At 51.0% G+C, this 15,917-nt stretch overlaps 1 protein-coding gene across 1 annotated transcript; it reads right to left on the minus strand.

Moving 5' to 3' along the window:
- Positions 1-1,609: 1,609 nt before the first annotated feature.
- Positions 1,610-4,025, minus strand: LOC114485276 (uncharacterized). Its single transcript, XM_028486429.1, has 3 exons — positions 4,011-4,025; positions 2,637-3,201; positions 1,610-2,257 (listed from the first exon to the last, which is right to left on the minus strand). Exons 1-3 carry the CDS (start codon positions 4,023-4,025, stop codon positions 1,995-1,997), a joined length of 843 nt encoding a protein of 280 aa, XP_028342230.1. The 3' UTR covers positions 1,610-1,994.
- Between the last annotated feature and the right edge of the window lie 11,892 nt (positions 4,026-15,917).

Genomic DNA, 15,917 nt, shown 5'->3' on the forward strand with positions numbered 1-15,917 from the left:
TTCCATGAGTTTATAACCCCCTTGCTTGGAGGGTGTACAGCATCATATATTTCTCCAGAAGGCTTCTCTGTGCTAAGCTCAGTGCCTAGCACCTAGTAGGCACTTGGAAAACGCTGGTGATTTGGTTAAGTGATTACTGAATTATACATTGCATTGAATTCTCCCAGTCACCAAGTCCCCAGCCTTAGCCCTTAGCATGGCCAATGGAAAATTAATTGGTTGCAAAGTGCATATCTAATTACAACATCCCGCCCCTGCCACAGAGATGTTCAAATGTTAATTATAACATATGCATCTCAATAACAGACGTTAGCATTTAATACAGCGTTAATAACTGGACTTGGGCCGCCCAGCGCGTACACAAAGCTCCCTTTTATCTGCCATTAGGACGGACCTAGCACTTAAAGCAAGGAAGTCCTCATCCTTAAAGCCGTCCTGTCCCTAAAATCAAATGTTTCCCTCCAAACCTGGATCTCGCCTAAGCCCCCAATTCTCCCCACGCGGAGGTCCCCACCCAGGGCTGCGCCAGCACGTGGTGGGGAGGGGAACGGGCGTTGGGCGTTGGGTTTCGGCGTGGCCAGACAGGCTGTCTCTGCTGCTCAGGCACATCCCCGGCGTCCCGGCGGCGCCCCGTTCTCCAGGGCCCGCCATCCCGGTAAAGAAAGGCGAACTACATTACCCATCAGGCCTCCCGCCGCCCTCTTTCCTTTCAAGTCGCTGCACGTGGCCGGAGGGGAGGGCGGGGCCTGGACGTCACTCTCCTACATTCTCTTTCCCTGTGTCAGAGCGGGGATCTTTTTTTTTTTTTTTTTTTTTTCCGTTCCTCTACTCCCTCTCCCCCACCCGCCCCTCCCTCCCTCTTTCCCTCCCCTCCCTTCCTCCCCTGTCGGCTGGGTTTCTGCGCTGGGGCGCCGGAGCCCCTCCGCAGCCGGGACGCGCGGAACTCGAGGCTGGAGTCGGCTCTCCCGAGCCTCCTCCCTCCCTTCTCCTTCCCTGCCCCCTTCCCCCACCCCCCGACTAGGGCTCGGAGCGGCGGCCAGAGGAACCCCGAGGTGAGCATCCCCCCGTCCGCCCCCCTCTTTTAGTCATCTCTGATTGCCGATCGATTCGGGGACCCGCGAGGAGGGCTGCGTGACGTGCGCGTGCTTATAGATAAATCCGGGAAAACCGACCCAAACAATTAGCCCCCTTCCCCCCTCCCAGCGCCCGGGGCAGCCAGGAGTCGGCGCCCATCCACCTTCCCCGCCTCTGTCGAGGACCGCACTCCACGATCTCGCCCCCTCCCGAGGTTTGCCCCTTCCCTGCCGGGTTCCCCGCCGGTAGGGGAGCCGTAGCTCTGGAGCTCCAGTGAGGAGGGGGGTTCTTGGGGGGGCGCACGGCTGGAGCCCGGCTCGCGTTGGAGCCGCTTGGTGTAGCCGCTGTCATGTGCCAGATTCCGACCCGGGGGGAGGAAGAGAGCGAGCTTGATTCCTCTCTTTTGTTTTGAAGCCCGCATTTGCTGCATCAAGCAGTTGGTTTAGTACCGGCCAAACTTGCAGCTGTTCTGACCGTGCTCCGCTGAGGTAGGGTGGCGGCTCCCGGAGGGACCCCGAGAGAGTATCTCCACGCCGCCCCTCCCTCCTCTGGTGACTGATTGTGTCTGTGGCGGCCGCGTGTGTGTGTGCGCGCCCGTCCCCGCGGGCGCGGGGATGTCTGTCGTCTAGACAGGCTGCACCCTCCCTCCGTCCACGGTGAGCCCGCGGGCCGCGGGGGGCGCGGGGGATGGGAGCAGAGGAGGAACCCGAATCGGTAGATCCACTGAGGTCGCGGCTTTGGACATTCCCCACGGCGGTGATTCTGTTGGCTTAAAAAAAATTATTATTATTATTCATTCCTGTCGCCGCGGTGTAATTGGGCCTGGGGAACGGATCCGTCCGGCGGAGCCGGGGTTAAGTTGACAGGCTCTGAAAAGCCAGCTCGCGGTGGCTGGTGACCCGGGTTCCGGCTCGGGTCCTTCAGCGAGCAGGTGACTGTCCCGGACGCCGGCAGTGGTGGGGGGTGGGGGGGGCGGCGGGCGGGGGGAGCGGTAGCTTGTCTGCGGCGGAGCTGTGCTGCCCCTGAGGGCCGGATGCTGGAGCCTGGGTGCATCTGAGGGAGGCGTCCCGGGGACCGCGCATCTGAGTTGGGTACGTCTCTCCATTGACGTGAAATGACAGTCGGGAGTCCGAGCCCCTCCTGTGGGCGGCGTTGTCTGTTTGGTTTCGTGGAGTTTTCAGGGCTGGAGTTTGGGGGCAGGTGTGAACAGAGAGGGGGTTGCGGCGTGTAAACGCGAGGGGTGGCTGGCGGCGCGGTGTGCATCCCCACCCGGGGGGTGAGGCGTCGCCTCCCGCGCCCAGCTGTTTGTGTGTGTACACACCGCTCTGGCGTGGGGGGGGGGGGCGGGGACCGCAGACCGCGGCGTTGTGGGGACGCGCTTGGGCCCAGATCGCTCGGGGTATCGGTCCCGCCAGGGCTCGTAGTGGTGTGTGTGTCCGCGCTCGCGCCCGGGTTACTTGGAGAAGGGGGTCGTGCGGCTGGGGGCCCGGGGAGACCCTGGGGTTGCGTAACCCTCCCTTCGCGTCCCGACGCCCCCCTGACCCGGCAGACTGTCCACCTACTCGGTGGCGCCGGGGGCTGGTCTGGCTGGGCCTGGAGGAGCCTCGGGCGCTCGCGCGTTGCCCCCCCACGCCCCTCGATTGACCCTTGGCCGGGGGCGCTCTGTGGGTGCTCGTGCCCGCGCCTGCTGCCGCCTTCGCAGATCCTGGAGAGAATCAGCGCGCTCTGCGCACCCCCTCCCAATTTTTCGGCCTGGAGATAGTGGGGGCCAAAGGCTGTCCGGCCTGACCGGCCCCGGGCCCAGCCCCGCGCTGCCCTGCGCCGCTGCCGGGTGCCCAGCCGGCCGCATGCCTTTGCCGGCTCTGTCCGCTCGGCGCTGGGTCTCTGCGGCCGGGGATTAGCTCCCAGGCTAGGGGCCCGCGCGCAAAGGGAAGAAGCCGCTGTAGCTACGGGCTCCGCGGCTGGAGGCTCCGGATGGCGAAAGTGACACAGCACGAGCGCCGCTGCCCGCCGGAGCTGGAGGAGAGAGGAAGGAGCCGCCCAGAGGGCGGGGAGGGGCCGCAGGCTGTCCGGCCTGTTTCCTCCTATCCAGCTCTGGGTCTGGGCCGTAAAGCTCAGGGATCCCGGCTACGAGCATGCTGGGACCGCGCGAGAAAATTGCATGGCGTGCGAGAAAACCCTATCATAGTGGAACAGAACGCGCCGAGCAGACGTTAGAAGATGTCCAGTCCCTCACAGGATACACTCCCTTAGAGTATTTGAAACAGGATTCAATTTACACACAGATCAACTCATCTGCTGTGTCAAGTGTCTGTCCTGGATAATGTGCGCTTGGAGCAGTAATTTTGTAACGCATTCTGGGATACAGTGTCATCAGTGATTAAGAGATCTCGCTAGAATAACAATATGTTTGTATGACTTTACTGGTCAGTCCCCCACCCCATCATCGCATTTATTAAGACGGTCCCATGAGGTAGGGGGATATTAACCCCATTTTACAGAATAGCACATTGAGGCTCAAAAACTGACGTGACTTACCTGAGGCCTTTCTGTGATTTCACTTCTCAGACTATGGCTTTTAATTTAAATAGTGACCACCTTTTTTTTTTTTTTTTTAAAGTGTAGGTCTTGGCACCTCAGGAAATACTGAACCCAAGAAAGGGAGTAAATTATGGTATTTATTCTTTGTCAAAAAACACTTGGTTTACTACCAGTCCTAATGAGAATAAGTATTAAAAAACAGAAGTCTGCGTTGCTGTTGTTATCACTCATCTGATAATTTACTGTTGGTGAATGATTGTCAGCTTTGATACATGCAGTATGTATACTTGCATGTAGTAGATACATATGGATATATGTTTCTGCAACACATGCCTGTGTTCATATGGGGGTGTTCGTGGGGTCTTTATTGAATCTAAGGTTTATTCTTTACTTACTGGTTCCAAAACCATGGGTTTAAAGTATAGCTCCTGAGAAACCACCCAGGAACCTGCCCCCTCCATCTCCAGGGATGGGGAAGCCTTGAAAAGAACAAAGAGCTCCTACATAACTGTATGTATTTCTCAGAGTTCGTGCCCATGAAGGTTCTCAGACACAGCCTGGAGGGTTATTAGGTTTGGTCAGATAATCAGCTAGTCATTCACAAATATGTATTGAACACCAACATGTTTGTGTATCTCGAAGTGCATACAAAGAAAATTTAACATAGTGGCCCTGCTTGGCAAAAACATCTTCTAGCTGTGGAGATAAATGTAAGATTTTAAGTCCAGCAAATGTTTGTTGAGCACCTTCCGTAGGCTAGATACTCTGCTGTGTTTGGGGCACACAAAGATGGGATAGCAGAAACAGCTAATTTGCAGTGCAAAAAACGGATGATTCAGAGCCTACAGGAGGGAACAAATCATAAATATTTTAAAGCACTCGCCCTGGGACTTAGTCAATTTCACATATGTTGGTTGCAAGGGACTCATAATGCCAGTCCCTGTGCTACAGCAAATGCAGAAGGATGCAACAGAGGAAGAAGAGCCTTGTTTCTCTGAACTTCAAACTATTTGGAACTTCCCAGGTGAGCCCTGGAGGTCTGTCCTTCTGTAGAAGTTAGGCAGCTCGTGGGAGATGACCCTGAAGCCAACCAATAGTTTAGTCTGCTGAGCAATGAGGAACTGACAAGTTGTTCTCTGTGCTCCTGCCCCAGCTCTGCTGGACAGTGATGGGCTGTGATAGGCTGTCTTCAGTGGCTTTGGTCAAGGTCTCACTCAGGCCTTGCCTGAGTTTAGTAGTTTCTGTCTCACAGGTCTATGGATACGTTCTAATATGAGTCTGCTTTTTAATCTATTCATTCTCCAACTCACTTCCCGGGTCCTTGACACTGTTTTCCAATTCCATCTCAGTTTGGGGGTCCACTGCCCCTGTTTTTTTTTTTTTAATAAATTTGATTTATTTATTTATTTTTGGCTGTGTTGGGTCTTCGTTGCTGCATGAGGGCTCTCTCTAGTTGTGGCGAGTGGGGGCTACTCTTTGTTGCAGTGCGCGGGCTTCTTGTTGTGGTGGCTTCTCTTGTTGCGGAGCACAGGCCCTAGGTGCGTGGGCTTCAGTAATCGTGGCACATGGGCTCAGTTGCTCCGCAGTATGTGGGATCTTCCCGGACCAGGGCTCGAACCCGTGTCCCCTGCATTCACTGCCCTTGTTTTAAGGTTCTGTTGTTTGCAGTTCACATGATGAAGGAGGAAGCAGGAGGTGGTGGTTAGGATAGGGAGAGAATCCTGAGCCCAGAGAAAGAACAGGAGGTACAAAACAGACGGGCAAATTGCAGTTTTGGGCAATTCTCCAAACCTGATGGCATTTCTGCATAGCTTACCCAATAATGTGGCAGCCTCTTTTGGTGTCCTCTTTGAGGAGGATCCTCTACCTCTGGGCCTCGCTGCTGACTCGCTGGTCTCCTGAGCTCAACTGCTAACATTCAGGCTTTGCTCTTGTGCCCTCCTGCCTCCTCCTGCGTGCAGTTTAACTTAGGGCACTGCTGTGATGGTGGTCTTCTCTCAGAATTACCCCCATGCTGACTATCGAAGGCTGCCTGTTGTTTCTGAATTAATCCCCGGCCAGAGCTGTGGTTCAGAACAGAGTGACAACAGACACATCCTCAGATCTAGGCACCCAGAGCTGGGAAGGGCCTTGTTGATGAACTGAAGACCCCAAGGCCCAGAGAGGTGAAATGACTTGCCCAAAGTCACAGGGAGCCCTTGGCAGAGTGGAACATGAACTTCTAAAATGTGATGCCCTATTTAATCTTCTTTCTCTGTGTTGTGATGCTTCCTGAAAAAAAGTAGGGTTCTTCCTTCCCGAAGAGTGAAAACTCTGCATCTTTCTTTTTTTCCCTTTGGTTCCAGGAAAGGCCCTGGAATTCGTCTTTTAGTCTTGAGATTGCTTTCCTTCAAGCCTGGCCTTCCTTGCCCTATCTTTCATCTTTGGCCCCCAGGAATCTGGATGAGAGCGCATATTTGGGAGAGAGGTCTATGCTTGGGGCCTTCCAATGCTCTTAAGTTTGGTCTGTGGCTTTCCCTTTCCATGGCAGGGCCCTCAGGAACCTCCTGAAAGTGTTTGCAAAGCTGTTATGTACATGCATTTTTCTAGGAGGAGGATCCACATATTTCATTTGATTCTTACCTGACTCAAGTAAGAAGAACTACTGGGGGTAGGGGTAGTGGAGTTGGATAGGGGGTTGGTTGGCACTGGAGACTAGCATAATACCCTACACCTGATTTGGCTTTGCAGTTTATGAACAATTTCACACAAATTATTTCATCTGCTTTTTATAATACCCCTGTGAGGCTGTTGTTGTTATTCCCATTTTGCAGATGGGGAAACTGAGCCTCCATGGTCAGTGCCATGCCGCAGTCACAAGTAAGTAGTAGAGCAGGGATCTGACCCCAAGTCTTCAGGTTTCAAATCTGGTGTCCTGCATTGACGTGGTCCACCACGGCACATCATCATTACACTTTTTTTTTTTTTTTTTTTGCGGTACGCGGGCCTCTCACCGTTGTGGCCCCTCCCATTGCGGAGCGCAGGCTCCGGACGCTCAGGCTCAGCGGCCATGGCTCACGGGCCCAGCCGCTCCGCGGCACGTGGGATCCTCCCGTACCGGGGCACGAACCCGCGTCCCCTGCATCGGCAGGCGGACTCTCAACCGCTGCGCCACCAGGGAAGCCCCATCATTACACTTTTATGAGTGGAGGACCTCGAACTTTTTGGAGCTTCTTCTTTTTTTTCTTTTTCTTTTTAGAGCTTCTTCTTCATGATATCCACTGCTGGCTTATGTCCAACCATGGAGCCAGACCTAAGTGCTAACTTACCCGGGGGTGGGATGGATAAAGTATGGGAGGCAGTTATCATAACAGTGATATGCGGACTGGGGCCAGTTTGGGATGATTTCATGAAAGAGGTGAATTTGAGGGTAGGTCTGGAGTTGTGGCAGACCTGGCAGAGGTTTTCAGCTGGGACCACGGCCCCAAAAGGGTGAAGGGGAAATTGTGTGTGCTTGGTCCGGGGTGGAGCTGACCAAGGAGGTTGGGTGGATCCTGCAGTCCGACGGGGCTTCTCATAGTGACTGGGCTCTTTCTCTGGCCAGCTCTGTGCTACACCCTGGGGCTGCAACCGTGAACAGGCACAGTCCTCCTGCCTTCAAAGAACCCACTGTCTCGCGGGAGAGGCAGACACTTAAACAGTTAAATTCAGCATGTGTGGTGAGCGCAGTGGTGGAGAAAGTTGCCTTCCAGACAAGGGCCACCTGCTCTAGCCTCAGAGATCAGAGAGGGCTTCCTAAGGGAGATGATGCAGGAGCTGAATCTGAATGTATGAAAAGGAATTAGCCAGGAGAAGAGACGGGAGAGGGACCTTCACGGGGAAGGAATGTGGGTGCAAAGGCGTGGAGGCCCGAGGCTGCCTGGTGGAGGAAGGGACTGCCGCAGGGAAGTCAAGAACAGGGCCGAGAGGCATGCAGAGCCCCGCTCTGAGGAGCTTGTGAGCTTGGCTGAGGACGTCGCATTTCAGCATGGAGGACAGGGCTTTAAGCAGAGTCGAGGCACTCGGCCATGGGCCGGAAGGGAGCATGACTGGGAGCCAGGCAGCCGCTGGGCTGATGAGGCAGCAGCAAGCTCCATGCAGTATTCAGGTCCCAGGGGATGAGACGTATGAGGAGGAGGGAAGGCCACGTATTAAAAACGTTTGGGGAGTAAAGTCGGCCGTGATTGCTCAGCTTTGGGGGATAAGGGAGGAGTCCCAGTGACTCCCAGGTTTCTGGCCTTGTGGACTCAGTGGATGGCGGCCTTTGCTGGGCAGTGCCCTTCTGGTGGCTGGAGCAGGTCTGCTCTGGTGGGGGTGAGAAGGATTGTGGTGAGTTTAACGTTAGCCGTGGTGAGTTTGAATTGCTGGTAGGATAGTCCAGTGGAGCTGCCTTCCAGACAATACAGCGCACATGGTAGAAGCCTGAGGAGGAGGTGTGGGCCGGAGCTACAGTTCTGGGAGTGGGGAATGGTCTGCTGCTGAACGTGACAGCCCGTGGGGACTGCTGTAGACAATAAGAAGACCTCTTCCTCCCATTGTCAGAGAATCCTTTGTCACGCTGGGCCGCTGTCGTCAGGGAAGCCAGGCGGGGATGCTGTGTCATGCTGGAGGCCCAGCTGGCAGAATCCAGCGACAGCCAAGAGCGCGCTTCAGCTGGAAGCCTTAGAGTGAGTTAGGGGAGAAGCCTTGTCATTTTTAACATCCCTGGTGAGCAGAGCCCTTCCCAGGCCCTCAGGGCGTAAGTAAAGGGCAGGGGAGACATGGACCTCTGCCCTGGAGAAGGCAGTCTAGTTGGGAGACAAGATGTGGCCATATGAAACCCCTAAAAATCTGTAATGACCTGGGCAAATAGTGGGCTGCACATTAAATGGAAGAGGCCTGCTGGTACTTCTCTTCCTGCCATGCCGCATTTTTACAGGGCTGCTGTGTTTTGGGCAGAGTGCCAATCTTTTCATTTCTGAATGCTCGGACCTACATAGTAGGTGTTCATCCTACGTATTTGGATCTGCAGCGATGTGGCCAGAGTTTGTTGTTTGGGGTGTGGGGTGAGGTCAGCCAGAGAAGGTTCCCGTGAACAAGTCCCAAGAGGGGATTCCAATACTGATTTGGAATATTTTTAGTACCATAGCAGAGTAAAAATCTCGAAAACCTTCCAACTACCAAGCACCTAGAAATGCTGTATGAAATATAACTAGCATCCTTTCAAAGAAGAGCTGAGCTCCTCGAATGTAAGAGAAATCCCCAGAGGACTCAAAAGTGAACGAGGACAGTAAGCTTGCACTGACGCTAGGCCAGGCCTGGGGGTGGATTTGGCTGTGGGCGTGTTGAGGGGTCTCAGAACCAAAGGCAGCTGAGCCCTTGACGATGCCTCCTCCAGGGTCCGAGGTGAGACTGGGAGCTGGCATGGAGGGCCCTGCCTGAAACGGGCCCCTGCAAAGGTGTGCAGGCTTGCAGAGAGGATGGAATAGACGTCCGCCCAGTGGCATGGAAGCGGGAGATGGGGAGCTTGTCTGTCTTGGTCTGGATTTGGGGTGGGGAAGAATCTTCCCTGGAAACTCGAAACCTCAGGCCTGTTGTGGCCTTGGATGACCACTACATGTGCGGTCCAGAAGTCCCCAGGGAATTAGCACATTAAAGCCTTCGGGGGCCAGGGTCTTCCTGCCTGTGGGCTCCAGGATCTCATGAGTGCCGGGAAGATTCTGGGGTTCTTCACCCTTCACTGACTTGGGCCTCCACCTTGGAGAGATGCTGCAGGACCCGGGGGGGATGGGGGCGTGCTGAGTGAGGAGGAGAAGAAAGAGGCCTTGGCGGGAACCTTTGCAAAGGGCCTTCATGACACTTATACACCGCTGAGGGCGTGTGCATGGCTGTGGAGAAGGGCTGCACCTGCCCGAGGGCTTCATCTCTCAGCAGAAGCCTGCAGACGAGCCTGTCCAGGAAGGTCAGACGTTCTCCCCCGCTGTTGACTCAGGCCAGGTCTTTACAGACACGGCTTCTGTCCAGGTTCCTCCTCAGGGTGGCCTGTGCAGATTCCAGCTGCTCCTGGCCCCTCCAGACTGTGCTCCACATCATCTGCCCTAAGCCCAGAGGCTTGAGTTCCTCGAATTTCAAACTTGGGAGACATCTTAGAGGTCACCAAGTGGGTCTCCTACCTGGTGTGGGAATCCTGTCTCCACCAGCACTGGCTCAGAGGCTTCCCGTGGCCGGGAGTATGTGGCTTCATGAGGCAGTGCCTTCCCTCATTAGAAGGCTTTTGCAGCTGGAAGGCCTCCTGTGAGCCTCAGGCACTGCCCGGCTATTTCCACCCATCGCCCCTTCGGCCATGGGCTGTGGTGAGAGATGCTTTGGAGGCCTTTCGCCATCTTGCTCGCTTTTGCTGGAAGGGCCTTAATCTGTCGAGCTAAGATTCTGTGAGAATCCAGCCAACTTCCATCCTAACTTCCTTAGCAAAGAGGGAGATTTTGAAGACGAGATGTAAGGTTTGCTGAGCTGGCTGTGATGCAGAAGTTCTGAGAAGTTTTGGCTCAGTGCTTTTCAGATTCCGACTAGAGAAGCAAGTTCCTTCCTCCAGCACCCAGAATACATTTCAGTTTGTAAGTGAGTGACTCAGGAATCTGATGCAGGGAGCTGACGTTTATTGAGTGTCTGTTAGGTACCGGGGGCAGTGCTAGGTGTTGTCGGTATGTGTTACTAAATAAAAGTAGCTTCTGTGAGGGAGAGAGAAAGGGCAGCAGAGCCGTGGAAATGCCTTACTGTAGTTGTGACAATTGAGCCCTAAAGTTATTCAGAAAGAATGTGTGTGGTTCCATCCGGGAGTGGGTGGGGCAGGCATTCCTCATGCTCTTCCCTTATAGGGCCTTCCTCTGGGGTAGGCAATGTCATGATCTCACCACGGGCTGAGAACCCACAGGCCTTTGCCGTATTCATGGGTTATTTGCTGAGATACTTACAAGTTTGAACCATGAGATCAAGAAAGTGGCCTGCTGGACAGTCCACATCTTGATGTGTCACCAAACAGGACGGTGTTGACAATGACAGTGTTTTTCCCAGCATGCAAGGCAGAGCTTGCATGCAAGGGGGGAGCTTCTCTGTCTTGGCCTGGATTTGGGGTGGAGAAGAATCTTCCCTGGAAACTTGAAACCTCAGACCTGTTGTGGCTTTGGATGGCCACTACATGTGTGGTCCAGAAGTCCCACTGGTGTCTGTCTACAGTGCCCCGGGCTCTTTGAGGAAGCAAAAGACTTTCTGCTCCTTTGCATTCACAGGTTGGCTGGCATCTGTGAGGTTCGTATGTTTAACAGGTGCCATGTTGTGTTATGAGGAGCAAGAGTTGCCTTTGTCGCAAGGTTGCATCAGCCAGCTGGATACCCGGATGTGCGCTCCTGACAGGGCCCAGTGGTGACGGTCAGGGATTCTGGGAAAGTACCCAGTTTCTCCTCTTCTCCCTCCAAAAATTGTTCTTCATGCTCACATTCTATTGGTTTGCCTCAAACCTCTTACCCTAAGCCTGTTACCTCCGTTAACATTTGGTCTGGTTTAGCGGACATGCATCAGACGCCTGCCGTAGGTCGGAGGAAATCAGACGAACCTGGCAGGGTCCCTACTTCCTGTCTTCATCTTGGTGGGGAAGACAGAATGGCCTCGTTTGTGTGGTGTGGGAATTACTGGGTAAAGAGAAAGAAAAGTGTGCTGAGGCAGCCAGAAGTAGGATGACTCTAATGTTTTGTCCAAAAGGAGGCACTTTTGAGAGTGACAGGGAGTGCCATTAATAATCATGCCAGCACTGGTTTTACCTTCTTTCCTTTATTTATTCCCCCTGAGATAAAAATAAAAAGAAATAAAAGCTAAAAAATAATAATAATAATAATCATGCCAGGACACAGATATAAACTGGGACTGTCCTGGGCAAATGGGGGCTGATGGCCGCATGAGCCAGGGAGGGTGAATGCATGTGGGTCATACCTGACACTGTCATCAGTCCTTTGTACTACAGGATGCACGTAGGCCTAATGGAGGGGAGGGGCTTGGCTGCAAGAGAAACTGGCATCTGTTTCCTGTTTTTCTGGGGCTAGAGAGGAAAGCTTTATCTGTGGGGACTGTGGACTAAGAACTCTGATGGGTCTCAGTTTACAGCCACAAGGTTCTGTCTTATATCGCACCATGATCTCAGTTTGGGGGTTGGAGATGGAAGTTTGGGGAGATGAAAACCACCTGGTTTGTAGGATGTTATTGGCTACAGGTAAAAGAACACTGGACTAACAGTGGCTTAAAAAACAAGATGTGGGCTTCCCTGGTGGCACAGTGGTTGAGTGTCCGCCTGCTGATGCAGGGGACACGGGTTCGTGCCCTGGTCTGGGAAGATCCCACATGCCGCGGAGCGGCTGGGCCCGTGAGCCATGGACGCTGAACCTGCGCGTCTGGAGCCTGTGCTCCGCCACGGGAGAGGCCACAGCAGTGAGAGGCCCGTGTACTGCAAAAAAAAAAAAACACAAAAAAACCCCACAAAAAAACAAGATGTTTGTAGACTTATCTAGCCAGAAGTCTGAATGTAGGGGTTCTAAAGTTGATTGATTCAGTGAGTCAATGATAATTTTAAGGACTCATTCTAAACTTCTAGGCAGCCATTTACAGCACATTGGCCTCTGGCTCAGGCTTGACCCCTCATGGTCACAGCATGGCTCCCAGTGCTCCACACATCACATTCTCACGTAACTAACTGTATTGGAAGGCAGGCAGGAAGGTGAGTTTCTCCTTGTGTCTTAAAAAAAATTTTTTTTTCTAATTGAAGTATAGTTGATGTACAATATTATATAAGTTACAGGTATACAATATAGTGATTTACAATTTTTAAAGGTTATATTCCATTTATAGTTATTAAAAATATTGGCTATATTCCCCATGTTGTACACTATATCCTTTAATTTATTTTATACATAATAGTTTGTACCTTTTAATCCCCTGTCCCTATAGTGCCCTTCCCCACTTCCCTCTCTCCACTGGTAACCACTAGTTTATTCTCTATATCTGTGAGTCTGCTTCTTTTTTGTTATATTCACTGGTTTGCTGTATTTTTTAGATTCCAATATAAGTGATATCATACAGTATTTGTCTTTCCAAGTCCATCCATGTTGCTGCAAGTGGAAAAATTTCATTCTTTTTAATGGCTGAGTAGTATTCCATTGTGTGTGTGTGTGTGTGTGTGTGTGTGTGTGTGTGTGTCTATGCCACATCTTCTTTATCCATTCATCTGTTGATGGACACTTAGGTTGCTTCCACATCTTGGCAATTGTAAATAATATTGCTATGAACATTGGGGTGCATGTATCTTTTCAAATTAGTGTTTTTGTTTTTTTCAGGTATATAGCCAGGAGTGGAACTGCTGGGTCACATGGTGGTTCTATTTTTAGTTTTTTTCTGAAACCTCCATACCATTTTCCACAGAGGCTGTACCATCCTTGTGTCTTAATGTATTAGGCATGTAAACCTTGTCCAGAATCCCCTGCTAGAATTTACTATCAAGTTCCATTGAAAAGAAATGGATCGATACCTCACGATGGAGGCTGATAAAGCACGTTTTGGTGTTTTCTGCCTCATCTATAGGAAGAGGGAGAACTGCTTGCAAGGAGGTGGAGAGGGGGATCATGGTTAGGTAAGCAATGATTGTTTACCTCACCAAGTTTCATTGTGATTTTACTTATTCATTTGGGGATGTATCGGCTTTATTGAGATATATTTTTTTAATAAAATAATTTCTTATAATATAATTGAGGTATAAGGAAAACAAACCTACCCCCTGGGCTCTGGCAACTACTCTTCTTTCTTTCACTATAATCCCGCCTTTTCTAGTAATTATTATTTCTTAACCTATAGGTAATATGGGAGTGTAGGACCCTAGGTGTCCCGTGGAGGTCTTTTGTGTGGTCTCAGGATTTATGATTTTTAAAGGTTATATTCCATTTATAGTTATTAAAAATATTGGCTATATTCCCCATGTTGTACACTATATCCTTTAATTTATTTTATACATAATAGTTTGTACCTTTTAATCCCCTGTCCCTATAGTGCCCTTCCCCACTTCCCTCTCTCCACTGGTAACCACTAGTTTATTCTCTATATCTGTGAGTCTGCTTCTTTTTTGTTATATTCACTGGTTTGCTGTATTTTTTAGATTCCAATATAAGTGATATCATACAGTATTTGTCTTTCCAAGTCCATCCATGTTGCTGCAAGTGGAAAAATTTCATTCTTTTTAATGGCTGAGTAGTATTCCATTGTGTGTGTGTGTGTGTGTGTGTGTGTGTGTGTGTGTGTCTATGCCACATCTTCTTTATCCATTCATCTGTTGATGGACACTTAGGTTGCTTCCACATCTTGGCAATTGTAAATAATATTGCTATGAACATTGGGGTGCATGTATCTTTTCAAATTAGTGTTTTTGTTTTTTTCAGGTATATAGCCAGGAGTGGAACTGCTGGGTCACATGGTGGTTCTATTTTTAGTTTTTTTCTGAAACCTCCATACCATTTTCCACAGAGGCTGTACCATCCTTGTGTCTTAATGTATTAGGCATGAAAACCTTGTCCAGAATCCCCTGCTAGAATTTACTATCAAGTTCCATTGAAAAGAAATGGATCGATACCTCACGATGGAGGCTGATAAAGCACGTTTTGGTGTTTTCTGCCTCATCTATAGGAAGAGGGAGAACTGCTTGCAAGGAGGTGGAGAGGGGGATCATGGTTAGGTAAGCAATGATTGTTTACCTCACCAAGTTTCATTGTGATTTTACTTATTCATTTGGGGATGTATCGGCTTTATTGAGATATATTTTTTTAATAAAATAATTTCTTATAATATAATTGAGGTATAAGGAAAACAAACCTACCCCCTGGGCTCTGGCAACTACTCTTCTTTCTTTCACTATAATCCCGCCTTTTCTAGTAATTATTATTTCTTAACCTATAGGTAATATGGGAGTGTAGGACCCTAGGTGTCCCGTGGAGGTCTTTTGTGTGGTCTCAGGTAGGTTCTATGTCCCCTTCCCCCAGTGGCCCCTCTGCATTCCGGTCACTGGGGCCAGGTGGAGAAGCCGAGCAGACAGTGTTGTCCAGAGGGAGGGAACCTATGTTGGTGGTGGCCCTGACAGCAGGACTGGAGATACCTAAGGGGCCGAGGTTCTGACTGGTCCATGACAGACAGCAGTCACTTGTGCTGGCAGCTGTGGGGTTTGAGGGAGGAAATTGCTTCTTAGTGTGGCTTGGACACCTTGGATCCTGGAGAGTCAGTTCTCCTGCCACTGCTAATTGAGAACTCTGGCCGTGGGGAATGTAGGCCACGGGAAGATTATGGGGGACACCATCGTCCCCTCCCCAAACCATCATCCCCTTCTATTGATACAAACAAACAGCTCAGGCCAAGGGAAGACCACCCAGTCCCCTGGAGCAAATAAGTGCCCTCTGGGCTCTTCTATACTCTGCTTGTATGGTCAGTTTTGTCCTCCTCTTCCATGCCAGCCTTTGGTCTGTACATCTTTAGCGCACTTAGCACTTTGCGTCACTCCCATCCTTCCTTGGGTTCTTGCCTGATCTGCTCCCTGAGATCATAAGCACCTTGAAGATCATATCCTGGTCTGAGTCACTTGTGGATTTCCTGGGCTAGGGCAGCGCTTGCCACAGGGTCCCTGCTCCAGGAACACAGATCTTTTTTAAAGCAAAATGAGTATTTGTAGAATGAGGGGAGGTACTTGTTCACTTTGGGCATCTCTCCAGATTCCAAACCAGTTCAGTGTGGCACAGCACAGTGCCCTGGATAAGGATTTGTGAGTCTCTACATATTCCTTTCCTAAGGAGGAAGAAAGGTAATCCACCATGCTGTTATGGGTTGGATTGTATCCCCCCTAAAAGTATGTTGGAGTCCTAACCTCCAGGACCTTGGAATGTGACTGTATTTGGAGATGGGGCCCTTAAAGAAGTAACTAAGGTAAAATGAGGTCCTATGGGTGGCCCTAATGCAATATGACTGGTATCCTTAAAAGAAGAGGACATCAAGACTAGGACACCTGAGACAACCATGTGAGGACACAGGGAGAAGGTGGCCATCTGTGAGGCCAAGGAGAGAGGGCTCAGAAGAAACCAACCCTGCTGACGCCTTAATCTCAGACTTCTAGTGTCCAGAACTATGAGAAAATAAATTTCTCTTGTCTAGGCCACCCAGTTTGTGCTATTTTGTTATGAAAGCCAGGCTCCAAATCCAGGCCTATGTGACTCCAGAACCTGGACTCTGCACTG

Source organism: Physeter macrocephalus, unplaced genomic scaffold, assembly GCF_002837175.3.
Source record: "Physeter macrocephalus isolate SW-GA unplaced genomic scaffold, ASM283717v5 random_1151, whole genome shotgun sequence".
Lineage (NCBI taxonomy): Eukaryota > Metazoa > Chordata > Mammalia > Artiodactyla > Physeteridae > Physeter > Physeter macrocephalus.